We start from the raw sequence: 27959 nt of genomic DNA on the forward strand, positions 1-27959 counted from the left end.
ACAGTCACTTTGGTCAACTATTGACCGAAGTTGCCTGACTTGGATTGAGGGTGAATTGACTTGTAGCATGTAGATTTGGGGAAGTCCATTGACCCAGAGCCCAACATTAGTGTGGTTGTGGGTTCTGGAGATAAATAGGCGGATGGTGAGGAAGGAAGAGGAGATAAGCGAGAGAAATTTATCATGGATAAAATTGTCTTCCAGTTTTAGTCTACATGCTTTCTTCCTACTCTGGCATTGCAACTTCAGAGTTGCATTATCTTTTATCTCCCTCCTTTCTTAGTTGGAGTTCTGTCATATAATTCAGCTAACTAAAAATAAAAATACCTGGAAACAAGGCTGGTACTCTACCACTATATTTCAGTGTGAATAGGTTGGTTGTTAAGTATTTGGGTCGTGTTAGATAAATAGCCACTTCCTTCATTCCACTCCCTTCATTCCGCTCCCTCACCCCTCCGCTAGAGCACTTCTAGATTTCCTTTGTATCCAGCATAGCATAGGGATGCTGAGCACTGTCTTGATGGCTGTTGTTAAGTAGTAGAATAGCACCCTGATGGGATTCATCCACACAGATGTATGAGTCATTGTGTTCTTACTCATGCTAGATATATTTATGTTTTATGGAAAGTAGCCCAAATTAAAGCCCAAATCTAACAAAGAGGGAAAAAAATCCACTTCCACAAAAAAAGATGCCTTTCCTAGTTCATTTGGCTTTTCTTAAGTACCAGTCCTTCCTGAGAGAATGGTTTTCAAGCTTTTTCCTTTTATTTCCCCCTACCTCAGAAAATACATAACATCCAAGTACTCTTTTGGTATTGAGTTTTTATTTCCCTGTAGTGGCTTCCATTTAAGGGTAAAATAGGTCTTCTATGTTAGAAGGAGATGAAGGTATGGAGTAGTCTATACTAGCATTAAAGGATTAGAAGCTGTTTCTGAATGAAAGATGAAAGAGATTGAGTGGAGGATTCAAATGAATTCTTCCTTCCTTCTCTCCTTGGCTGTTTTTCTTTTTCTTTTTTGCTGCTGTCCCTTAACTGCTATTTCTTAAGAGCCTCAGAACCCATTCACTTTCAGTCCCAAATGGATAATCAACACATCATTTGGTCCCATAGGTGAGCAAAAATAAAGATGCATATGGTTTGGGTAACAAATCTAGCACCTGCTTGTGTCAAGTCTGTTTGCTCAGTCTCTTTCTTTCTTTTTTTTTTTTTGTGAGTCTAACACTATTTTATTTATTTTCTTTTTATTGATTTATTTATTTATTTTTTAATTTTATTCTTTAATTAGTGAATCACCATGAGGGTACAGATACAGAGTCACACAATTTAGAACTTGCTTTTCCCTCATACAATGTTCGCAAACATATCCCTCCACCAGTGCCCATTCTCCTCCACCAATAAACCCAATATCCCTCCCCCCTCAATCCCATCTCCCCCCACCCCACCCTGCCTCTGTGGCAGGGTATTCCCTTTTGATCTCTCTCTTTCTCCAATTGGGTGCTGTGGTTTGCAGTAGGGGTATTGAGTGGCCATTGTGTTCAGTCTCTAGTCTACTTTCAGCACACATCTCCCTTCCCGAGTGGGATCTCCAACCACATTTTACTTGGTGTTCCCTTCTCTATTTGAGCTGCCTTTTTCCCCAGCGAGTGAGACCAGCTTCCAAGCCATGGAGCCAACCTACTGGTACTTATTTCTACTATTCTTTGATATTAGTCTCCTATTCTGTTATTTTATATTCCACAGATGAGTGCAATCTTTCTATGTCTGTCTCTCTCTTTCTGACTCATTTCACTTAGCATGATACTTTCCATGTTGATCCACTTTTATGCAAAGGTCATGACTTCATTTTTTTCTAACAGCTGCATAGTATTCCATTGTATAGATGTACCAGAGTTTCTTTAACCAGTCATCTGTTCTCGGGCACTCGGGTTTTTTTCCAGATTGTGGTTATTGTAAACAGTGTTGCGATGAACATATAAGAGCAGATGTCATATCGACTATACTTTTTGGCTTCTTCGGGGTATATTCCCAGTAGTGGTATTGCTGGGTCAAATGGATGCTCAATTTCTAATTATTTGAGAAGCGTCCATATTGTTTTCCAGAAGGCATTCCCACCAGCAGTGTAGAAGGGTCCCTTTCTCACCACATCCTCTCCAACAGCGGTTGCTTTTGTTCTTTTGGATGTGTGCCAGTCTCTGTGGTGTGAGGTGGTATCTCATGGTTGTTTTTTGTTTTGTTTTGTTTTAATAATTTTATTTATTTATTTATTGCTTTTTGGGTCACACCCCGGCAATGCACAGGGGTCATTCCTGGCTCATGCACTCAGGAATTACCCCTGGCGGTGCTCAGGGGACCATATGGGATGCTGGGATTCGAACCCGGGTCGGCCGCGTGCAAGGCAAACGCCCTACCCACTGTGCTATCACTCCAGCCCCTCTCATGGTTGTTTTGATCTGCATCTCCCTGATGATTAGTGATGTACAGCACTTTTTCATGTGCCTTTTGGCCATTTGTATAAGAAAAAAAATCCAAACCCATCAGAAAATGGGGTGAAGAAATGAACAGAAACTTTCCCAAGGAAGAGATGCTCATTCTCTTTCTTCAGATTTCATTAGGCCAGAGTGCCTTCCATTTTATTACTTTTGACAGTATTTCTCTTTCCATTTTGTTTTTGATTTTTTTTCTTTTTGGGTCACACCCGGCGATGCACACAGGTTACTCATGGCTGATGCATTCAGAAATTTCTCCTGGCGGTGCTCAGGGGACCATATGGGATGCTGGGAATTGAACCCAGGTCGGCTGCATGCAAGGCAAATGCCCTACCCGCTGTGCTATTGCTCTAGCCCTTCTCTTTCCTTTTTTTTTTCTTTTTGGGTCACCCCCAGTAAAGCGCAGGGGTCACTCCTGGCTTTGCACTCAGGAATTACTCTTGGCGTTGCTCAGGGGACCATGTGGGATGCTGGGAATCGAACCCGGGTTGGTCGCATGCAAGGCAAACGCCCTACCTGCTGTGATATTGCTCCAGCCCCTCTCTTTCCATTTTAAAACAGATCTCTGGTTCTAAAATTCTCCTGCGTTGTGGTCTCTGCCTTCTCTTAACAATTGTTTTCATTTTAAGGGCTCAAAGTTTAGTGTCTTCAGTTTGTCTTTCTCCTTCTTAACCTCTCCCTGGTAGCCTAACCTCCCTTTCTGTGGCTTCAACACCTGGGTGGCGCCTTCCACCTGGCTCACAGAAAAGCCTTTCTCTAGTATAACCTGAAGGTCCCTGTATGCTGTCCACAGGCCTTCTGGAGCACCTTCCTTGGAGACAAATTACATTTCAAGTACCCACATTTGTATTAAATATACATACATACATACATATCAGATGGTTGTTGGTCTGCTGCAGAAGATGATGTATGGTTGGGAGGGGACAGTTGAACACAATTATGAAATTTTAACATATGCCCTTAAAATTTAAAACAAGCTTTGCATTTTTTATTAAATGCCAGCATTGTAAGAAATGTTTATTTTGCTGTAAGCTGAAAAGTACAAATAAAAAATTGGCTCTTGCATATAAAAAGCAACTTTTCCTATATAGTTTCTGGTTGAAAAAAAATGGTAGCAGCATAAGGAAGATTGGCTGTAGGAGCTCTGGCATTCATCTATATCTTCCTGCCTAAATTCTCTTGTTTCTGAATGTGCTAGAGCACTGTTTCTTAAAGTGAGCACATCCTGAATTAAAATATTTACATAGTATGTATTTTACAGTTCAGCCACTCTGAAAAATATGTAGTCTTCATAACATCGTAATAGTATGAATAAGAATAGTAAAAATAATTCTCTGAGTATCCTCGTTATTATGGAAAGAGACACAAATCATACCTATCGTATCTTCTCATTCCACTATGGTTAGGCACCTTGTTGGCCTGCATAGCTTCAAGTCACTCAGTAATAGTAATTGACATGTATTGAGTTGTGTTTGTGTAGACATAGACACTTAATACTAGTGATTTTGCTTACCCTAAAAATAGTCACATTACAAGACAAATACTGTTGTCATGTCCCAGTAAAGGCCTGAAATTAAACTGCCCCATTTCATACAAACTGTAGCACTGGCGTCCCATTGTTCATGGATTTGCTCAAACAGGCACCAGTACTGTCTCCAATGTGAGACTTGTTGTTACTATTTTTGGCATATCGAATATGCCACGGGGAGCCTTCCAGGCTCTTTCATGCAGGCGAGATACTCTCGATAGCTTGCCAGGCTCTCTGAGAGGGATGGAGAAATCGAACCCAGGTCGGCCGTGTGCAAGGCAAACGCCCTACCTGCTGTGCTATCCATACAACCAGTAAGTGAAAGATCTAGAATTTTAAAACTAGGCTTATCCTCACAAAGTCTGCCTATGTAACCTTGCCAAATACTAGGTGCATTAGATTTCACACATTGTGGGCCTTCAGTTATTTGTACAATGAATAGAACTTGATACACTTCAACTTGGTGTGTAATGATTTGCCAGCATTTATGGTATGTGTAATACAAACAGGATATTCAAAGATCACTGTATCTATAGTTATGATTACCTGAAATGCAAAACTAATGCATTTATACCCAATTTGATACCCAGTAGAATGATGAAAATGAAAGACAAGTACTATTAAAGATGTGGAGAAATTGGAGTACTACAGTGCTGAGATATAAAATGGGATGTAAAATGCTGCAGTCACTTTGACAAAAGTGTTAGATATTTCCTTAAATCATTAAAAACAGAGTTCGCATATGCCCCACTATTAAGGGGATGCCCTTGGGACTGGAGCAGTAGTACAGCGGGTAGGGTGTTTGCCTTGTTCGTGGTTGATACTGGGTTCAATATCCAGTATCTCTGGTCCCCTCCAGCCCACTAGGAGTGATCTCTGAGCTCAGAGCCAGGAGTAAGCCCTGAGCACAGTCAGGTGTGACCCCACCACCACCAAAAAAAAAGAATAGACAAACAAAAAATGCATATATATGCCCATACAAAGATATGTACTTGAATTTAATAGAAGTGTTACTCATAATAGCCCAAAAATCGAACCATCCAAATGTCTATCAGTTGATGAATCAATGAAAAAATGTGATATATGCATATTATAGAATATTATCCTGCCATAAGAAACAAAGAAATTGCTACAACATAGATGAACTCTAAAAACATTATTGTAAGTGAAAGAAGCCAGATACAAAAGGCTACTTATTGCCTGATTCTATGTCAATGAATTAACCCATAGGAATGGAAATATAAAATTTATAGAAATTTAGGTAGATTCTTAATTGTCAGCAACTTGGGAGAGATGGGGAGTGATTGCTTAAAAGTGTTGCATAACTCCTAACGTTCTAAAAATTACTGAACTATGAACTTTCAAAAGGGCGGTGGGGAGTGGGGAGTCACACCCAACATCCTGGCTCTCTGCTCAAGGATCACTCCTGGCAAGGCTCAAAGGACAATATTGTGTGCAGGCAGTCAAACCCAGGTCAGCCATGTGCAAGGCAAGTGCCTTGCCCACAATGCTATCTCTTTGGCCCTAAACAAAGCATTTTAATATAGAACACGCAATTTGATACATTGAAAACAGAAAGACAGGCTCTGGGAACAAAAAAGCTGAATAAAAAGTACATAGGATGTTGGAAATTTCCCCTCAAGCTCTTGGGAATTTTCCATCAGAAAACATCTGAGCTGCATTTTTTTTTCTTTTTGGGGTCACACCCGACGATGCTCAGGGGTTACTCCTGGCTCTGCACTCAGAAATCACCCCTGGCGGTGCTCGGGGGACCATATGGGATGCTGGGAATCGAACCCGGGTCGGCCGCGTGCAAGGCAAACGCCCTACCCACTGTGCTACCGATCCAGCCCCCTGAGCTGCATTTTTAAAGGGTAAGTCTAAAGGGAACGGGTGCTAGTTCAGGCAGAGGAATGCCGTGTTCGGAAGAAAGCAGTCTCAGTTCTGGGAGTAGGAATTGTGCGTGAATCCGTTTCACGAAGTGAGTCGTTGGAGAGAAGCATCACATTGTGGTCTTGATCAGCCAGAGAGGAGCCACCCATACCCCACTGAGAAACTGGACTTTATCCTTGATATGGTGTAGTGACTTTTGGGGCTTTTAAGCAGATGAGTGACTTGATTTGGTTTCTGTTTTCAGAAGATAATCCCAGTAGCAGTGGGAAATGAATGCAGGGGGGAGGAGACAGAGATATTGTGAAGGGTTATCTCTGTCCTCCCTCATTAGTTTCAGCCTGTGGGAAGGAATTTTAGGTTTTTCACTTCTCTCTCTCTCTCTCTCTCTCTCTCTCTCTCTCTCTCTCTCTCTCTCTCTCTCTCTCTCTCTCTCTCTCTCTCTCTCTCTCTCTCTCTCTCTTTATTTTTGTCACACCCGATGGTGCTCGGGGCTTACTCCCGGTTCTGCACTCAGGGATCATTCCTGGCAGGCTCGTGGGACCTATGTGGTGCCAGGGATTGAACCCAAATTGTCTATATGCCAGGCAAGTGTCCTACATGCTGTACTATCTCTGGCCCTCTTCCCCCCCCCCCTCAAAAATGACATTCATTCAAAGTAAAAAGAAAACGAGGGAAAAAATAACATGATGGGCTTTTTCCTCTTTCCCCCGGAAGAATGATGTTAATCTGACTTTTCAGAGTCTGAGAATGTGGAAGGGCCATACTGGGCATGCTGCCTTGGCTGGGCCCAGAGAGAACAGCTAGACTTAGGGTGACATGTGGAAGGTCCCATGATAACCTTGGGTTCAGCCAGTGTCTTTAGTATATCTTTCACCACAAAATTATTTGGTGTTCTTGAGCACTTACTTGCAGGCCTATTAACAAAGCCTTGCTGGTGTGAGCTCCTTTTTACTCAGAAAACTGTTACCTGGTAGAGGACTTCTTAAATATCAGGATTCTCATGTGAGAATTGGGACACTAACCTTCACCCTGAATCCCTAACAGCAGGTGTGATCATGAAAGGGAATGAAAAATTCCAGATATTGCAGAGGTAGAATCAACAACCTGGGTGGAATTTGCCTCATCAGTGTATAGGGAAGAACACAGGGCTCCGGAGAAATTTAAGGGAACTGTCACAACCAAAGCATGCAGATAACCAAGGAGGGCACAAACTAAGTGCTCAGAGGTGATGCAGTGTGGTGTCAAGGGGGAGAACTCATAGCAGAGGACTTTGTAGTTAACTAATTTGGTCAGCAGTGAAGAGTGGGGCAATGGTGCTAGAAGTAGCAGCTCACTGCAGGGCAAAGTTGAACTCTTCCAGGAGCCCAGAGTGTGGGGCCTGAGAGGTACAGCACATGTTTAGCACATTCCACCTCCAATACTGACTGTTTTCCAACACTTCCTCAGAACCCAACTGCCTGGAGTGGTCCTGGTTGCCCACAGTTGCTGCTGAGTATGACTCCATTTTTTTTTTCAGTGAGTTTATTTGGATCTCTTGAGTTGAGAGTTCTCTGAACCACTCAACTGATATGCAGACAGGTCTCGAGCTTTAAAGAGAGATGATGAGACTTAAGCAATGACGGACTTAGTCACAGTCTAGTGATGTGTACATTCAGTTATATATATTCTGCTGCAATACTGTCATCCTGTTGTTCATCAATATGCTCGAGTGGGCACCAGTAACGTCTCCATTTTGAGATTTGTTGTTACTGTTTTTGGCATATCAAATATGCCATGTGGGCGGGATACTCTCAGTAGCTTGCTGGGCTTTGTGAGAGGGATGGAGGAATCAAACCCGGGTCAGCAAATGCCCTATGTGCTGTGCTGTTGCTTCCAATCCTAATTATCTTTGTTAGAAGAGAGATATTCCAACGAAAGACGTTAGTTGTCACACCCATCAGTACTCAGGTCTTACTCCTGGTTCCATGGTCAGAGGTCACTGCTGGAGGTGGTCAGAGGACCATACACTGTACAAGGGATCAAACCACGCTCCTCTATAGGCAAGTGCCTTAACCCTGTGCTATTTCTCTTGTTGTTGTACCTTAAAAAAAGGAAAATGAATAAGAATGGTTCACTGTCAAAATTTTATTTAACTGTGTGGAATGAGAAAGGACATTTTGTAAATCTAAGAAATTTGCTTCTTTCTTTTTTAGGAGAATTAAATTTTTAGTTAGGTGATGAAAGACCCTTCTTCTCTCAGTCTACAGCCTCTGGCTTGTTTATAACTGTTAGCAAAGGCTATTTAGTTCCAGTTCCAATCATCAATCAGCTGCTCTTCAGAGGCAGCAAGATGCCCCGACTACCCATTTGTAACACAGAGTTTTGTTAATTCTTTTAGGAGTGAGAGACAGATTACAGGAGGCAGTAATGATTCTTACCAGAGTCGCCCCTTTGATCCAAGACTATTAAACCCCACACCAACGCTTTGTTGGTGTTGTGTGCTACCCTGGAACAGCACCGGGCTTTGAAGTGCTTTATTGTTCTTTATGAGTTTCACTAGATTTCCTTCCCTTCAGTTCTAATAACTGAGTTTTAATCCTATCATCATAGCCAGGGGATTTGTCTCCAAAAAGCAGTAGTTTACCATGGTCCAAAATGGAGCAAGTGTATTAGTTCCCTGAACCTGTAAGATTAAAAACACACATTTTTGCCACCTTAAGCATTTTGAAGTTTTTATTTTCAGCATGTCTCACCAAAAGCAATCTATTTCCTTTAGTTTTTAGAAAACAATATTGAACAAAAGACTGCAATAACTGTGTATCAGCTATATAGCTGAAGGGAGGAATATGTTCTTCTATCTGCTGAACTTCTTACAACATGAACATATTGACTAAAGGCTGTTTTGTTCCCCATAAGCCTTGTGAAAAACTGCTTTAAGCTTAAATCACTTCTCTTATTCAGAAACAGCTACATTTAAGTCCCTAATTTATCATCCACTAAAAGGATCACTTATCATAGTTATTTCTTTGCAAGGACAAAATAGTTGTGATGAATTAGGGCATGTGTCAATTAGTTGTTTCTATCATGTCTCCTGAAATGGCATTATTGTTGTTACAAAGGACTGTATAGCTTAATGTTGCAGTTAAGTAACAAAGCTTTATGAGCCATAAAAATATTTTGTCTGAGTTTGTCCTTATCTTTATCGCTAGAAAATGCTAGAAACATGAATAAAGTCAGGGACCAACAAGGTATCTCCATCGGATAAAATGTGCATGCTTTGTCTGGGGGAGACCCAGATCAGTCCCCAGAGGTTGTAGCCCCCCAAGCTTTAGGAGCAACCACACACACCTGGCAGCGTGACTCAAGAGTTAAATCTTGATTCAGAGTTAAGGGATTATTCCTGGCAGGGCTCGAGAACCAAACCAGGTAGCAGGGGTCAAACTGGGTTGGTCATGTGCAAGGCAAGTTCCTTATCCGCTGTCTTATTTCTCGACCTTGGGACTCTTATTATTGACAAATCTAGTATGATTTAGAAAATGTTCATCTGGGTAACAGTTTGTTTCCAACTCTTCCTTACCACCTTTTTTCTCAGATACTTTCTCAGCAGCTTCACTTTCATTTTATAAAAAGTTAATTTTTAAATAAAGACAAAAGCAAATAACTTATCAGCAATTTACAGAGGTAGGAGTTTTCCATTCATGTTTAGTATCTATGTCTCCAAATTTTTTTTTTTTATGCTTTTTGGGTCACATCTGGCAATGCTCAGGGGTTACTTTTGGCTCTGCACTCAGGAATTAATTCTGGCAGTGCTCGGGGGATCATATGGGACACCAGAAATCAAACCTAGGTCAGTTGTGTGTAAGGTAAATGCCCTACTCACTGTACTACCATTCTGGCCCCCAAAAGTTACTTTCTTTTTTTGACCAGACACGTCCAAAATCCCTGCTGATGTCTGCATGCGGAGTTGGTGGTGATATATTTCTTTCTCAAAATATTAAGAAATGGGCCGGAGAGATAGTGCAGCAGGGAAGGTGCTTGCCTTGCACACAGCCAGTGGGTTTGATCCCTGATATTACATATCATCCCCCATGCACAAGAGTGGACCCTGAGCAAAGAACCAGGGGTTAGTCCTGAGCTCAACTGGGTAGTGCCTAGATCCTCCCATCTTTGAAATTTAAAGATAGTATGTTGCTGGAGCGATAACACAGCGGGTGGGGCATTTGCCTTGCACACGGCCGACCCGGGTTTGATTCCTCCACCCCTCTCGGGGAGCCCGGCAAGCTACTGAGAGTATCTCACCTGCACAGCAGAGCCTGGCAAACTACCCATGGAGTATTCAATATGTAACAGTATCAAAAACAGTAACAACAAGTCTCACAACTGAGACATTACTGTGCTCAGTCGAGCAGATGGATGAGCAACGGGATAACAGTGATATACAGTGATGTTTTGTTTAAAGTTGACCTATTTGCAATTACTCCTGTGAGTCCTGCCAGCACCTAATATCTGCTGTAACTCTCTAGTCATTATAACACATGTCCTCTCTTCTACTCACCTCATCAGTAGCTTCCCTTCTTTTGACTGTATGAGCATTCCATGTGTCATTTGCTCAGTAATGAGAAGCTGTTCAATGACAGGTAAGTAAACACTAAGTGAACATGTTTTATACTTGCACAGAAGTTCCTCTATTTTAGCATTATTGAGTTTTTAAAAAATGAGAGAATTGAATACTCTTAAGTTTTGTTCTAAAAGATTTCTGTTAGCTTAATCTTGCAGTTGAGTAACAAAGCTTTATCAGCCAGAGATTAGGGGTTCGGGAGTAAGGTGCTTACCTTGTGTGTGGCCAACTGCAGTTTGTTCCCCAGCACTGCACATGATCCTGAATGATCTCTGACACAGAGTCCGAGTGTGTCAGAGATAACTAAGACCCAAACACCCCTCCCCCAAAACCATGTTAGATTCAGGACTGGGTATCTGTCTCGTCAGGAGACCACCTCCCCTGTATGTGTGAGCCCCCGCATTCCATTCTCCGCGCAGTACAAAACAAAACAACACAGTCAAGTGTTCGATCCACTAGCCATATTCACATCTGAACCTCAGCCTCTGCCTGTAGAAAATTAAGGGAAGACCTAAAGCCCCTTAACCCACCCAGGCATCTTCATATCTTTTATTTGAATCCCTCTTTCCTGGCCCTTTGTTGTAAAGACGTCTGGAGTCATTCGTGCTTGGTTGCTGTGTCAGATGACACACTTGGTTGTGACTCTGGAGATCACAAATGGCAGTGGCACTGGGACTGCCTTTAGCAAGTGTTGCAAAGCAGGAAATTGAACTGCGAAGCAGGCACTGTGCCACTGAGCTGGTCCCAACTCTAATCCAGAGACTCTTCACCTCAGTTGGTTCCTGAATCCTCTGCAGACCGTGGCAAAAACCAAGGCTCTCTCCAAAGGTGTACTCTCAGTGCAGAAGACATTTAATAGACAATTGCAAAGTCATCACCCATGAAGGCCATTCTAGGTTTTGTGTGAGGTGAATATGATGGCCTCTTCACTACGGAAACTGCCACGTTCCAGGTTTTGTGAAAGGCCAATGGACCCCAAGTAAAGAATTTCCTTTGGGACATGGGCAAGCGTAAGCACCCTACCAGGTTCAGTCCCCAACACCACATATGGTTGTCTGAGTCTGGACAAAAGTGATCCCTAAGTACAGTGCAGGAGTAAGCCTGAGCCCCACCAGGTGTGGCCCCAAAATGAGAGAGAGAGAAAGAGAGAGAGAGAGAGAGAGAGAGAGAGAGAATTTCTGTTCTGTAAGCCTTTCTGTTACAGAGTTACCCTTTCTGTTCTCATGTTTCCATCCAACACATAGAATTATCCCTAAGATGTATCAGATTACTTACCTGCTTTTCTATCTGTTAGAGCTGTTAAATTTCAGAGAAACACATCGACCAACTTCTTTTTTGATTGCTCAGGTGCTGCAATCAGAAAGCATAAATGATTATATGGATCAGATTTCTAATTGATTTGCTCAGAGGAAGCATTTATTCCTGTTAGGCCTATAGCTTCTGGCAGTCTGGTGGCCAGGGCACTGAGTTATAAGGTTCACTACGTATAACCACATTCATCAGTGTCCAATTTAGTCATCAGAACATTAGCTAAAGCCATTGCTCCTGATTAATCTTGCCCGCTCCTTTTTCTAAAATTGCACTCTGTGTCCTTTGGTTCCCAAAATTATATAAAATGATTTCCTCTCACAAACCCACTCTCTTGCTGCATTTTACATACTAAAGTCTCAAGTTATTATTGCCCATGGAGCATGTGCTTGAAAATAAGACCTATACTGATTATTCTTATACCCTGGAGGTGGAGAATTATGCATCAAGTTCTCATCGCTGTTGGTCACTGCAAATCATTGCCCCCATCCTGCCTTTAGCACATGTGAGAATTTCTCAAATGCTAATTTCCAAAATTAGTCATTGTTCTGAAATAGGAAAAAAGTTCTTTATAGGAAGATAGTTTCATTAGGAAGCCAGACAGATCATACAGTGATTAGGACATTTGTCTTGAACGTGCTGGCCCTGATTCCATGACTGACACACACATATGGTCCCCTGAGCACTACCAGGGGTGATCCCTGAGCACTGCTGGGTGTGACCCCCAAGCCAAGAGGAGGAAAATCAAGTAGGGAAGTGGATCAGCTTCTTTTTCATAGTGCTAGAGAAAGTAGCGGGGAGGCTGCTTGCCTTGATGTTGTCAGCTGGTCCAACCCCTGGCTCCACATATGCAGCCCTTAAGCACTGCTCAGAAGCGGGCCTTGAGCACAGAGCTAGAAGTAAGCCCCAAGAGCAGCTCAAAAAAGCAACAACCACAGAAACTCCACTATTTAATTAATAGCTTAATTTAAAACATCAACTCCAAAAGCTAGTACTTGCAGTCCCTGAATACCCTTTTTGCAGATTTCTTTTGTTTTTGTTTTATATTGTTGAAGGAATTGCTTTTATTTCAGCAAAATTTAAACAGTTCTATTTTTGTTTTAGTGTTTAGTGAGGAGATGGGGGACTTAAAATATTCTTAAAGAAACAAATCCTTTAAAGTGTAGGAAGGTAGGATGGGGCAAATATTCTGATAATATTTAAGCATTATTGTTAGTGACCTGTTACGTGTTTTATCAATATAGCTATTTTATTTCTATTAAAGAGTATCTTTAGAGAAGGACAGATAGAAGATTGACTGTATTCATTTATGAAATAATTTTTAAAAATACTAGGAGACTAATATCCAAGGCCAGGGAAAACAGGGACCAGGAGGATTGGTTAGTGGATGGAAGCTTGCCACAAGTGTGGGGGTGGGGGCAGGGATGGGGGTGCAAGCAAAGCACAGTTAGGACCAGTATGACAATAATAGTTGGAAATGATCACTTTAGACAGGAATTGAATGTTAAAAGTAGGTAAATGGATGTACCTGAGAACCTTTTAGTACCTATACTGCAAACCATAATGCCCAAAAGGAGAGACAGACAGACAGACAGACAGACAGACAGACAGAGAAGTGCCTGGTGTTAAGGCAGACTGGAAGTGGAAGATGGAAGGAAGGAAACTGGGTACTTTGGTGGTGGGAAATGTATACTGGTGAAGGTTGTTGGAACATTATATGACTGAGGCCTAATCATGAACAATTATGTAATTGTGAATCTCAAGGTGATTCAATTAAAAAAATTTTAATGAATTTAACAAAGGAAAAAATAAAATTGAGAACATTTTTTTAAAATAAGTAAATAAAAGTACCTTTAAAAATATGTCTAGGAAGCAAGCCAGAGATTTAACTCAGCAATAAAGCCCTCGGCTTGCATGTGTGAGGCCCTGTGTTTGATCCCTGCTCAGCTGATGGAAAGGGTAAGGAAGTAACTTGTAAGCAAGCTGATTCAGTGAAAGGACCTGTAATTCATGGTGAAATTCTTAGCACCTTTCCCCTGGTCAGCTCCTGATCTCTGGTTCCTATAGTCAGTGTTGCAGATTCTCTCTGGAGAAACTAAAACGATCAAGGAAAGAGTATGGCGACTGAAAGGCATTTCCTGACAAAATTGTCTCCCGTGATACAACATGAAGTCTCCCACAAGGTCCTCCAGGAGCAACTTAAAGTCTATTTTTTTAAGTAGGAATGGTCAGAGAGGACTCCCTGGCACTGAGGCAAGCCTTGCACAAGAAAAGCAGAGATCCAGACAAGTATAAAAGCAAAGAAAGGTAATAAGTTCCTCTGTAAACTCAACATTATCAGTTAATTTAAACTAAATAAGACTAGTTTCCAAAGCAAAAGAATGAATAAAAGTAAAAGCAAAGGAAGGGGTACAGAATAAGGAGGGATGCAGTAATGAGGTAAAGAAAGTTGTTTTTTTTTTTAATTAATCCACTTCTGTTACTATCCACAGAGAAGTAAATGAAAATGTTGCACTCAGTAAATAAATTCAAGAAAAGGGAAATATCAGGGAACCAGGAGAAGCCATTGAAAACTAAACAGGATATTTTAGAAAGCAATTCAGGAAAATAGATGAGGAAATTATACCAAAAGTACGCTCAAGATGGAAAATGTGAGAAAAAGTTTTTAAAAATCAGATGATAGATAGGTTCTGAAGCTTTTTGGCTAATAGGGAATTCCAGATAGAGAGGCAGGGAAGAAACTAAAAAAATTTCGTAGAGCTGAAGGGTCTGAGCCTTCTGATGGAAAGTGAGCTTGGGAGACTGAGGAGAATAAGTGGAAACGTGCAGGTTAAAGCTTCTGCTCTCTGATTTTCTCACCTTCTTTTCCTTTTGTGTTTTCGTCGTGGGTGTCTCGTGCTCTTCCCCGGCTAATGCTTCCCCTCAGCTCTCAGCCATCCACTGTGCCTTGCCTTGCTTCCTCCTCCTTCCCTGTGTGGAGAAGCCAGTTCTGTGATTTTATCTACGTCTACTAGTCAGTGTTTCTCGAGGTCAGAATCCGGCTGTCCCTTTCTCTGAACTCCAGAACTCCCCACCCTGCTACCTGCCTGTCTACACTTGTCTATAAATGAACTAATTGCCAATCTGTTGCTGTTTTTGCCATCAGATTAACTCATATTTTTCTTCTTATATTCTTTGTGACAGTGAATGACATTCCTAATCATTTGTAAGCTAGAAATCTCAGTGTCTAAGGCTCATGCTCAGCTGCCATCCCTCACTCCATTCAGCCCTTATGTCAGAGCAAATCTTGGTGGTAAGCCCATGTAAGCTCGGGTGCCAGGCCTATTCCTTCACCCATAACCATGATGGGACAGCCAAGCTCAGGGATGTGCAGAAGAGTTCTGTAGCTTTATTTTATCCTTCCTTCCTTCCTTCCTTCCTTCCTTCCTTCCTTCCTTCCTTCCTTCCTTCCTTCCTTCCTTCCTTCCTTCCTTCCTTCCTTCCTTCCTTCCTTCCTTCCTTCCTTCCTTCCTTCCTTCCTTCCTTCCTTCCTTCCTTCCCCGGCAATGCTCAGGGATTACTCTTGGCTTTGCACTCAGGAATTACTCCTGGCTTGCTTAGGGGACTATATGGGATGTCGGGGATCGGGGATCGAATCTGGGTCGGTAGTCTTGAAGGCAAATGCCCTACCCACTGTACTATTATCCCTCCAGCTATTCTGTAGTTATTTACCTGAACACAAATAAGCTAATACAAACACTGATCCTGAAGATAGTAGATTGGTTGGAAGATTCAAAGACACAGGCAAGGGCCTGAGACATAGTCCAGGGTTAAGGCATATGCCGTGCATTTGGCCAGCTCCAATTCAGTTGCCTGGAGGTCCCTCACTATGGCTCAGGTGACCCAGGTTGTCTGGCGACCATGAGACCTGAGCAGTTCTGCATTCTCAGCCCTGACTTAGAACTGTGAGTCTACTTTTTTAAAATTTTTTATTAATGAATCACCGTGAGGTACATTTACAAACTTACGAACTTTCGTGTTTGCATTTCACTCATACAGTGATCGTTTACCCATCCCTCCACCAGTGCCCATTCTCCTCCACCAATGTTCCAGTATCCCTCTCACCACCACACCCTGCCTCTGTGGCAGGACATTCCCTTTTGTTCTCTCTCCTTTTGGGTGTTGTAGTTTGCAATAGAGGTATTGATTGGCCATCATGTTTGGTCTATAGTCTACTTTCAGCTCGCATCTTTCAACCTGAATGGGTCCTCCCAACATCTTCTACTTGGTGTTCCCTTCTCTATCTCAACTGTGAGTCTACTTGGCTGAGCATCTCCAGAGCACCACTTGGGTGGCATCCTTCCCCCTCCCTCAAATAATAAACACACAGTCCACTCCAGGCATACAGAAGAGTATATTTTGAAGTAGATTTTGATTGCATAATTTCACCAGCCAAAGTTAGCTAACTTTGCTAAAGCGTCAATGTCCTCATCTGAAATACAGGAAGAATAACATTACCTGCCTCACTCTCATTGAGCTGGCATGAGAATTAAATGACTTATATTTGTGAAGTGCTTGGCACATTGTGAGTGCTTAAAAAAAATTAGACACAGGAAGTATGTGCTGTGTTCATGGTATTCTGCACATATGAGGAGTCAGCAGAATTGAGTTCATGTATAAAATGGTATAAAATAGATGAAGAGTATTTTCATAAGCTCATATATTTAGGAAGAACATAGTCATGGATTGCTTGATTTGATAACTGTGTTTTTCCTAGTTTGAAAAAGAGAAGCAGCATGATATTCGGTCATTCTTTTCACCAAAACCAAAGAAAGGACAATTGGTGACTTCCTGCAGTGAACCAAGTATGTTCCAGGAGGAAAACACTGGAGTGTCAGCCAGCCCTGGCAGAACAAGCACAAGAGATGTTGTTGATCGTGAAAGTAATTGGGAACCTGAAGCTAAAAGACTGAAATTGGAACCACACTGCAGGCCCTCGGCAGGGAAACCAGCGAGACCTCAGCAAGACCAAGGTCCATTCCTGTGCCAGGAGCAGGAAGCTGAGGCCCAGACAGCTGCCCTGCCCCTTCCCAAAATGGGCTGGCAATGTGGATTCTGCACCTATATCAATAACTCATTGCTACCTTATTGTGAGATATGTGAGAACCCTCAAGGCAGTGCTGGTGAGTCCAGGGAAGGTGACCCCAGAGATGGGGCTGGGGACACTATCTCCAGATAACTCCTGCTTTCAGGGACAATTGCCATTATCAGAGGTTAGGCTGACTTGGAACTGACTTTAAGTTTTAAGCTTGATAAGATTTCACAGAGTGAAGACTGAATTTTTCTCCCTGTGGAATGTGAAAAGCTCCTAGTTCTGTCAAAAATGTATATCCCCAAGCATCTGTGACATGGCATTAATTTGGCACAAATGGACATTTCTGATTAATGCCAGCAGGATGTGAATTCAGTGGGCAGAAGTAGCAGCTTCATTGCTATGGCAACAAATATGTCTTATAGTCAAAGACCTGCTGTTTCCTTCCTCTGTAGATTAATACTTGTTTTTTAAAAAATTATCGCTTATTTTTGTTCAAGGAGCAAATAATCCAGTGTAGCATCTTTGACTAGTAAAATATACACTGTGCCATGTTCCTCGCATGACACATCAGAATAATTTTTCTGTAGATCTTTTAAGAACCATTTTGTTATGTTTTATGAGCTTGTTTTCCAGACCTGTTATAGTAAAAGAAGAAATAATAAATATTCCTTAGAATGTAGTATTTTATACAATGATACGCCATCTTCTTTTTGCTTTTGAGAATTTAATAGTGACTGAGGTTGTATTAAGAAAAAGATCATGAAAGGATGGAGAGGTAGTATGTAGGTTAATTGTTTGCCTTGCACATGTCTGACCTGGGCACAATCCCTGGCACCGCATATGTTCCCCTGAGCCTTGCCAGGAGTGATCCCTGAGCACAAAGCCGGTAATAAGTCCTGAACAATGTCAGGTATGCCCCTTCCTCCCCCAAAACAAAAGCAAAGAAAAATACCATGAGTATTTTTTACCATGAGAATTCTTTTGTTTCCAATTTTAGAGATAATTTTTGTAGTCACTAAAAATTCCAAGTTGACAGTTTGGGGAAATCAGAAGAAATCATTTTATCTTTAATTATACACATCTGCTTTTCCATCATTAAATCCTGCAGAGTATCAACAGAGATTCAGCTAAGATATAAGTTCTCTGATAATGTAGTTCCTTCCTGTCTGCCCTGCTTTGCTCTGTCTTGGTGTTAGGCTAAGAGAAAATATAATCAGTGCTTGAGTCTTTTCCTCTGTCAGTCCTCAGTGCTCCAACCAAAGCTGTCAAGTCCACCATCTGGATGGTTATATTTGTAAGGTGGACACCTGTTGTCTGTGAACTAAATTGGAATCACAAACTTATTCTTGAATATCTCTCATAATATGCATTATCTCATTCCATTTCCAACTGCTACAGGCAATAAAAATAAAATATCTCATGACTATAAAGTAATGTCAGTTCATATCAAGTATTTAAGTTGAGTTATTTGTCAACAAAAACCATAGTTTAATAGGTTCTGAATTTTACTTTATTTTATTTTTGGGGTTTGGGGCCATATCCAGCAATGCTCAGGGCTTCCTTTTGGCTCTGCACTCAGGAATTACTCCTAGAGGTGCTTTGGACACCATGTGGGATGCTGGGAGTTGAACAGGTTCACCACATACATGGCAAGCACCTTACCCACTGTATTATCTCTCCAGCTCCCAGTTCCGGTTTTTCTTTTTGTATGATACCTTATGTAGCAATGAAAACTTCAGGACTGATGATTTTATGATAAAACTGTTAAGTAACCTAAACAGTTTGAATTCTTCCTAAATTCAAGACCTCTTCTGGAACTCCTCAGAGATTGTTCTGCTGACTTTTGCTCTTTCAGCCCCAACCCCATACTCAAAGCATGGTTTAATTCTCTTTAAGAGAAAAGTTATTTATTTGTTTACTGCTTATTACTTATCTCTGCCGCTTAAAGTGGAATTTCTAAGAAGCAGGGACTCATCTGTCTCATTTCTTGCTGCTTCTTCGTCACCTACAATTGTACTTGGCATTTAGTGACTCACTCCCAATAAATGTGCCAAATGAAACAAAGTCTTAATGTGTTGGGTTTTTTAACAAGAACTTGCTATGATTTTTTTCTATTTTTTAAAACTGGGCTTAGAGTAAATAATGACTGTGTCTACCTTTAAGCACAGATTGTTAATTTAATTTCAACTCTTCTGCTCCTAGATAGCCGCAACCATACCCAGGAGAAAAAGGAAAGCAAGATAGTTATTTCTAAGAATGATGCTTCAGAAAAAGTTTCGACTCATTCTGACTGTGAAACACGAGCCCTTGGACGGTCAGAACCAGAGCCACTGCCTACAGGCAAAGAAGAAACACCGACAACACTGGAACCATGGGAGGGACTCATGCCCGAGCCCCACGCAAGTAAGTCACTTCTCCAGTGTTCAGAGGAAGAGGGTGTTCTTGACCCATGCTGCTGTTGGCACCCTGCTGAGTCCTGCCTCCTCCAGGTGCCTCGTATTTGCTTCTCTGTGAAAAAATCCCAATCGTGGGTAGGAGAGATCCAAAGTGCATGTATTGCAGAGGGGAGCCCCAGGTTCAATCCAGCACCTCCTGATCTCCAGAGCACCTTCAGGAGCAACCCCTGACAATTAACACCCACTTAATAAGTCATTAATTCTTTACACATGAATTTCTTTTAAATGATTACAGTTGATTGGCTTGTTTTGTTTTGGGGTCATACCCAGCAGTGTTGGGGGCTTCTTCTGGCCCTGTTCTCAGGGTCACTCTCTCTCCTTTTTTAAAAAAATTCTTTACTTTATAAAGTAGTTCACGATATTTGATTACATTTAATATTCAAACACCAGTCCCACCACCATTACACCTTCCCACTACCATATTTCGGGTGTTTCCATCCTGAACCCTAATCCAAAGCAGAACTGAAATGATATAATGTTTCTCTCTAAGGTTGATTGCCTCCTACTTTGAATCCCATCAAATGTGGTGCGGTACTCTTGGACTAAGGCTAGCGTGTGTCCTATGATGTGTTGCGAGGGAAAGGTACACTCGTGGGTGAGACTCACCCGAGCATGTGGAGAGTGGCCGTGAGCAGGGCTGTGGTTGAGTTCTGGAGGTTTTCGGCTGCCGGGGCTAGGTCCCTTGGGGCGGGTAGGGGTCTTACCCGCCCCCCTCTGGGGTTCCCCGAGTGTAACAGCCTGGCGCAGGGTCTGTCGGCATGGTTATGGCGAGCGTCATGTTGCTCTCAGGGTCCCTCCCCGTAATGCTCAGGGAACACATGGTGCTGGGCATCAAAATCGTGTCTCCTTCACGCAAAGCCAGCGCTGAGCCAGCTGGGCGCTCTCCAGCCCCCTGTTGGGCGTTTTTTATTATTTGAGTCTCTGAGATACACAGTTACAAAACTGTTAATGATGGGGTTTCAGTTATACAATGACCCAACACCCATCCCTCCGCCGGTGTATATTTCCCCCCACCAATGACTCCGGTTTCCCCTCTGCCTCCAGCCCCCGCCCCCCCCACCCCCCCACCCCCCCGTCCTGCAGCCTGCCTCTTTGGCTCTATGGCAGGCACTGCCCCTTCTCTTTCTCTCTCTCTCTCTCTCTCTCTCTCTCTCTCTCTCTCTCTCTCTCTCTCTCTCCCCCCTGCCTCTCTCTTTCTCTCTCCTCTCTCTCTTCCTCCCTCTCTCTCCTCTCTCTCTCTTTCTCTCCTCTCTCTCTCTCTCTCGCTCCCTCTCTCCCCCACCCTTTTGGGCACTTTGGTCTGCAATACAGATACTGAGATACTGAGAGGTTATCCTGCTTGTTCCTTTACCTACTTTCAGCACACAGTTCTTATCCAGAGTGATCCTTTCCCACTGTCTTTTCATAATGGGCCCTTCTCTATTGCAATTGTTTGGCATATTTTTAATTGAGGCATCATCTTAAAATAATTTTTCAAATGAACTTAACTTTTCTCCCTTTCCCTTCCTCTGTTGATATTGTTGCAAAAACCGGTGGCCACACGCAGACCTGGTTACGGTGCTCAGCGAGGTCTCACTCTAGCTTGTGGTATTTGCATACATGCTGGCCGGGCTCACACCCTGCGTTGCGATGATCGCATGCATACACAGAGCGGGGGTGCAGCCCGAGAGTGCTTGTGACACAGTGATCTCAGAGAGTGAAGCCACGAGGTCTGCTCAGCGCACCAGTTGTCCATCTCAGGGCCTCACTCTTCTCAGACCGTAGCCATGGCCTCATGTCTCTGTTCCCTGAAGAAAATGGTTAAACGAATTTAAAGACATTTTAAGAACTTGTCATTTAAAGGCTATATGAAGTCAGGCTGCTTCTGAAACGCAGCATGTAGTGTTTCAGATGTATTTAGTTTTTGATTGATTCTGTTCATTATTTATACCTGCGGTGCTTGGCAGATGCCGCTTATACATCATACGTGTATCACTCTCCTTATGGGACAGCAGCAAAAAGGCTGCGGGTACTTTAGGGTTATTTCCATTATTTCACTGATTATATTTACCCATAAATTGATGTTCTTATTTTTACCACCCAAAAATTGTTGAGAAGAGACGGTTGGAATTTTTTCTTGGCACAAATAAATTTCTAGACTTGTCCATGGCTTTAAAGTGAATGTTTGGTGCCAGAGAGAGCAGGGTCAGGATGCTTGCATCTCATGCAGCAGACTCCACCTTGACCCCAGCACTGCGGATGGTCTCTGGAGCACCACCAGGTGTGACCCCTGAGCACAATGCCAGGAGTCAGTCCTAAGCACTCTCAGGTGTGGTCCAAGCATCAAAAAAGTAAAACATAAAAAATAAAATGCTCCTATCCATTCCTCCCATTCCTACATGCTTGTAAGAACATTATGAAATGGTTTTTTTTTCACTAGTGAATTCTTCCAAATTTTTATTTTATTATTATTTTTTTAAATTTATTCTTTTATTGAATCACCATGTGGAAAGTTACAAAGCTTTCAGGTTTAATTATTTTTTAATTTTTTTGTTTTGTTTTGTTTTTGTTTTTTGGGTCACATCCGGCAATGCACAGGGGTTACTCCTGGCTCATGCACTCAGGAATTACTCCTCAGTGCTCAGGGGACTGTATGGGATGCTGGGAATCGAACCCGGGTCAGCCGCGTGCAAGGCAAACGCCCTACCCGCTGTGCTATCGCTCCAGCCCCGCTTTCAGGTTTAAGTCTCAGTTATACAATGCTCGAACACCCATCCCTTCACCAGTGCACATATTCCACCACCAAGAATCACAGTATACCTTCCCCCCCAGTCCCCCACCTCCCCAGCCCCCTACTCCGCCTGTGTAACTGATAAGTTTCACTTTTCTTTCACTTTATTTTGATTACATTCAATATTTCAAAAAAAACTCACTATTATTGTTTGGAGTTTCTCCCCCTTAAAGTTGGACCTGCTGAAAAGGAAGCATTTGATAATTTGTTTTCCATTACTGAGAATGAAGAGATATGAAGTCAAGCAGCCGCACTAGCAGCCTCATGGTTTTGGATTTCTATATTTTAGTAACTAAGTCCAGAGAAATATCTGCCAGAAATTGCATCATTGCAAGCTGGTACCTCTCAGCTACTTTATATCCCACATATGAGTGCAATCTTTCTATGTCTGTCTCTTTCTTTCTGACTCATTTCACTCAACATGATACTTTCCATGTTGATTCACTTATATGCAAATTTCATGACTTCATGTCTTCTGACAGCTACATAGTATTCCATTGTGTAGATGTACCAGAGTTTCTTTAACCAGTCATCTGTTTTTGGGCACTCTGGTTTTTTCCACATTGTGGCTATTGTGGCTAGTGCTGCAATGAACATAGAAATGGAGATGTCATTTCTACTATACCTTTTTGACTCTCCGGGATATATTCCCAGGAGTGTTATTGCTGGGTCAAATGGAAGCTCAATTTCTAATTTTTTGAGAATCGTCCATATTGTTTTCCAAAAGCGCTGAACCAGTCGGCATTCCCACCAGCAGTGAAGGAGAGTCCCTTTCTCCCCACATCCAAGCCAACACCGGTTGCTTTTGTTTTTTGGGATGTGGGCCAGTCTCTGTGGTGTGAGATGATGTCTCATTGTTGTTTTGATCTGCATCTCCCTGATGATTAGTGATGTTGAACATTTTCTCATGTGCCTCTCAGCCATTCGGATTTTTCCTTTGGGGAAATTTCTGTTCATTTCATCACCCCGTTTTTGATCGGGTTGGCAGTTTTCTTCTTATGGAGTTCAACCAGTGCATTGTATATCCTTGATATCAACCCTTTATCGTAAATATCCTTTCCCATTTTGTAGATTGTCTTTGTATTTTGGTCACTGTTTCTTTTGAGGTGCAGAAGTTTCTTAGTTTGAGATAGTCCCATTTATTTATCTCTGTTTTCACTTGCTTGGCCAGTAGTGTGTCAGCTTTGAAGATACAGTTGGCTTCAATGTCGTGGAGGGTTTTGCCGACTTTGTCTTCAAGTACCTTAGGGATTCTGGTCTGATGTTAAGGTCTTTAATCCATTTTGATCTGACTTTTGTACATGGTCATAGGTGGAGGTCTAAGCCCATTTTTTTGCATGCAGCTGTCCAGTTTTGCCAGCACAATTTGTTAGAAATGCTTTCCTTGCTCCACTTCACATTTCTTGCTCCCTTATCAAAGATTAGATGATCATATATTTGGGGGTGTGTGTCAGAGTATTCAACCCTGTTCCATTGGTCTGCGGCTCTGCCTTTGTTCCAGTACCATGCTGTTTTAATTACTACTGCTTTGTAGTAGAGTTTGAAGTTGGGGAGGTTGATTCCTCCCATTTTCTTTTTTCCAAGAATTGCTTTAGCTATTTGTGGGGGCTCATTGTTCCATATGAATATCAGGAGCGCTTGCTCCATTTATTTGAAGAATGTCAAGGGTATCCCTATACGGATCTCATTGAATTTGTACAATGCTTTGGGGAATATTGCCATTTTGACAATATTAATTCTTAAGAAATGGTTTGAGGCCTTGCCCTGCTCCATCCAGAGCAAGTTTCTAGAAATTTTAAACAAATAATAATTTTTTTTTTAAAAAACAGAAATCCACAGTGTTTTCTTAAGAGTATCTGTGTTTAGGGCATTCTTCTTTCTTTTTCCATGAACCTTGCTTCCCTCTCTAATTCCACACAGTCCTGCCAGATGATGTCTTGAAATAGGTCCTATGTGGATCTGTGCACTGTAACATCCTCTGAGTAGACAATGCAGGCTGATATCGGGCCATTTTTGATTCTGGTTTCCTTGTGCCTGCTGTGACCATCTCTCCGTGCCAGTGTAGTTCTGTGGGACAGCAGTAGCTCAGGGCACTAACACCCGAAATCAACAGCTGGAGACTGGCATCCACCACGCCAAGCTCTTTTTTTTTTTTTTTTTGCTTTTTGAGTCACGCCCAGTGATGCACAGGGTCATTCCTGGCTCTGCACTCAGGAATCTGGCGGTACTCAGGGGACAATATGGGATGCTGGGAATTGAACCTGGGTCAGCCGCATGCAAGGCAAATGCCCTACCCGCTGTGCTTTCGCTCCAGCCCCCAAACCTCTTCTCTTATGGCAGGAAACACTGACTTTTCATTGTAAATTTGCATCTTGATGTCAACTTTTCTTATCAGTGCTTTTCAAAAGTCACTGGCGAGACATTGTATTGTTCTAGTGATATTTGCATTGGCTTCAATTACTGCAGCCAGTACTGGCATTCCCTCTGACCTATCCTTACATCCCTTTTCTGACTTCTCAGATCAGTTGGGGTAGGAACTCGACACAAATTATATGCTTCACAACTCCATGTAAAACAAACAGGAGATTACAAGACCTATGATGCAGAATGCTTCTTCTACCCACATGTTTCTCCATTTTGAACTAGATTGTGTTTGTCTGGAACTATAGCTTTGTTCTTGGGGTGTGGAGGATGATTATATTTTCAAGAAGAGGCATCATGTGTAGTGTTGGATTATTTGATTACATTTGATGGAAACATGAGAAGAGAAATATGTCCTCTGATGTAGCTGCTAGCTACCAAGCTGATTTGGAACTGTTCTGATGTTGCTTTTCATCAAAGAGTGGCTTCTGGTTTTTAAGCATCCATATAGTGACCATAGTAAAAAATATAAATACACAGTGATTATGCAATGCACTTGTTTTTGTGTACACTGAGAAAGTGAAAAATTTCTGCCCATTAAAATGTGATACACATACCAAGTAAAATAAGTCAGAAGGGGAAGGACAGACACAGAATGACTGCACTCATTTGTGGGAATTAGGGGGAAAAAAAAAACATAGTATGAGACTAACACCCAAGAACAGTAGAAACAAGGGCCAGGATGAATGGCCCTCAGTTGAAAGTCTGCCTCAAGGGCTGGGGGAGAGGGCAGTTGGGATAAAGAAGGGACCATTATGAGAATGATGGTTGGAAGGGATGGCTCTAAATGGGAGATGTGTGCTGGAAGTGGGCAAAGGACCAAACATGATGGCCTCTCAGTACCTGTATTGCACACCATAATGCCCAGATAGAGAGAGAGAGCGAGAGCGAGAGCATCCCTGCTAGAGGCAGGCTGGGTGGGGCAGTGGCAGGAGGGGTATGGGGGATAATGGTGTTTAGAAATGGACACTGGTAGAAGTATGGGTATTGGAACATCATATGACTGAAAACCCGATTATGAAAGCTTTCTGTTTCTCATTGTGATTTAATTAAAAAATATATATACAACAAGTCTCACAATGGAGATGTTGCTGGTTCCCGCTCGAGCAAATCGATGAGCAACGGGATGACAGTGATACAGTGATACACCTATATATAAGATGTGATACAACACCTTCACAGTAGATATCCCAGAAAACGTTTTTTGTTTATTTGACATTTTTTTTCCATTTGTTCTGAGGATTTGGCAGTTCCTCCTGCCTCCACATATTTTCTTCCTTGGAAAGAATAAAAGAAAGTTTTGATTTTTCCTCCAGTCATACATATATAAATCAAACCAATGCTTCCCTACTCTGTATCCAAGATTTTAGTGTATGTAATAACTATTCATTTCAATACCAAGTGAGTAATGAAACATTTTGAAGATATTTCAGCTTATTTTTTATTTGAGCGTACATATTCAATATTCATTTCTCGTATGCAAAATATTCTCAAATATTTACATTGTAGTTTATCCTCAGAAACTTTAATTTATTTGATGTGACTGTTTATTCAGTGAACAACTTTCTTGAAGACAATTTAAGGATAATTAAAATTTAACACTTGTAGTAACAGTGCATGTACTCAGATGTGGTGTTGGCAGTCTGTTTTTTTTTGGGGGAGGGGGCATACCTGGCAGTGTTCAGGGTTTACTCCTGGCACTGTGCTCAGGAATCACTCCTGGCAGGGCTCAGGAGATCATATGTGCTACTAGGGAACAAACCTGGATTGGGTGCAGGCCAGGCAAGCACGCTGTCTGCTGTACTGTCTCTCTACCCAAGGCAGTCTTGTATTACAGCTAAGCTCCTGGTGCTCAGACAGCAACTTACCTGGCCACCTGGCCCACAAGGATTGCAAAATGCCATCGTTACTGACTGTAAGACATGGCAGTTCCTTGAGTCAGAAGGAAAGAGACAAATGTAGAATGACTGCATTCATTTGTGGTATATAAAATACATGTATAGTAGAAGAATAATATCCATAGCCAGGGTAAATGGGTAGGAGGACTGGTCAGTTGGTTGGAACTAAGCATAAGTGTGTGGGGGGCTGAGGGCAGGGGAGATAGAGAAGAGACGGTATGACACTAATAGCTGGGAGTGACCATGCTGGACAAGATCTAAGGGTTAAAAGTAGGTAAGGGATATTTTTGATAACCATTTAGTATCAATATTGCAAACCACAATACCCAAAAGAAGAGAGAGAGAGAGAGAGAGAGAGAGAGAGAGAGAGAGAGAGAGAAAGAGAGAGAGAGAGAGTACCTGCCATAGAGGGAGGCAGGGGAGTGGGGGGGTGTTGGGAGGGAAACTGGGGACACTGGTGCTAGGGAATATACACTAGTGGAGAGATGGGTCTTGGAATACTGTATGCCTGAAATCCAATCATGAACTGGATTTGCTCTTAAAAAGAAATTTTTTTAATTAAAAAAATAAAAATTAAAAAAAGAACATGGCAATTTCAGAGATGTTCAAGTGAGGAGAAATATAGAATTTTGAACCTGATGAAATAATGGGAGTCGGGCTGGAGCAATAGCACAGCGGGAAGAGCATTTGCCTTGCACGTGACCAACCCGGGTTCGATTCCCAGCATCCCATATGGTCCCCCACGCGCTACCAGGAGTAATTCCTGAGTGCAGAGCCAGGAGTAACCCCTGTGCATTGCTGGTGTGACTCAAAAAGCAAGAAAGAAAGAAAAGGAAGGTGGGAGGGAAGGAGGGAGGAAGGGAGGGAGGGAGGGAGGGAGGGAGGGAGGGAGGGAGGGAGAAAGAATGGGAGTCATCCACAAGCCACATTCACACAGTGACCTGTGCCTTAATTAGAAAAATGAAAATTTGATCTATGCTACACAGCAAGGTAGCACAGCAAACCAGTCACTTGATGTCTAGGGCTGGGGAAATGGCTTTAACAGTCTCTGAGAGACTGTGGCAAAGGTTAAAAGTCTAAGATCTGGGCTGGAGAAATAGCACAGCGGGTAGGGCATTTGCCTTGCATGCGGCCGACCCGGGTTTGATTCCCAGCTTCCCACATGGTCTCCCGAGCACCGCCAGGAGTTATTCCTGAGTGCAGAGTTAGGAGTAACCCCTGTGCATTGCCCGGTGTGACCCAAAAAGAAAAAAAAGTCTATACTCTCATGCTAGGTTACTGCACTTAAATCCTCCTAATGGTGGTGTACCCATGAGCAAGTGAATGTTTCCAGTCTCCTCTGCTGTACAGGCACCACTTACCTCTGCAGATACTACTCTCTGTCCTGAGAACAGTGTCCAGCACTGTTTCACTGCTTGGTAAGTGTTAGCTACAGTTATGAGTTAAATCTGCTTTCATAACCCTCATCTCCTACAGGTCAGTGAGACTGAGAAAGGAATAAACACAGAGGTTCTCAGAAAAGAAAT

The 27959-nt window shown here is 42.3% G+C and overlaps 1 protein-coding gene across 1 annotated transcript in view; it reads left to right on the forward strand.

Annotated features, from left to right (window-relative positions):
• The window catches only part of ZRANB3 (zinc finger RANBP2-type containing 3), a 200159-nt gene that overhangs the window by 136977 nt on the left and 35223 nt on the right, over window positions 1-27959 (forward strand). Inside the window, exons 13-14 of the mRNA XM_055122825.1 lie at window positions 16571-16976; window positions 19091-19291. Of these exons, the coding sequence (XP_054978800.1) occupies window positions 16571-16976; window positions 19091-19291 (607 nt within the window). The remainder of the gene's footprint in view (window positions 1-16570; window positions 16977-19090; window positions 19292-27959) is intronic.

The sequence above is a fragment of the Sorex araneus genome, chromosome X, assembly GCF_027595985.1.
Source record: "Sorex araneus isolate mSorAra2 chromosome X, mSorAra2.pri, whole genome shotgun sequence".
NCBI lineage: Eukaryota > Metazoa > Chordata > Mammalia > Eulipotyphla > Soricidae > Sorex > Sorex araneus.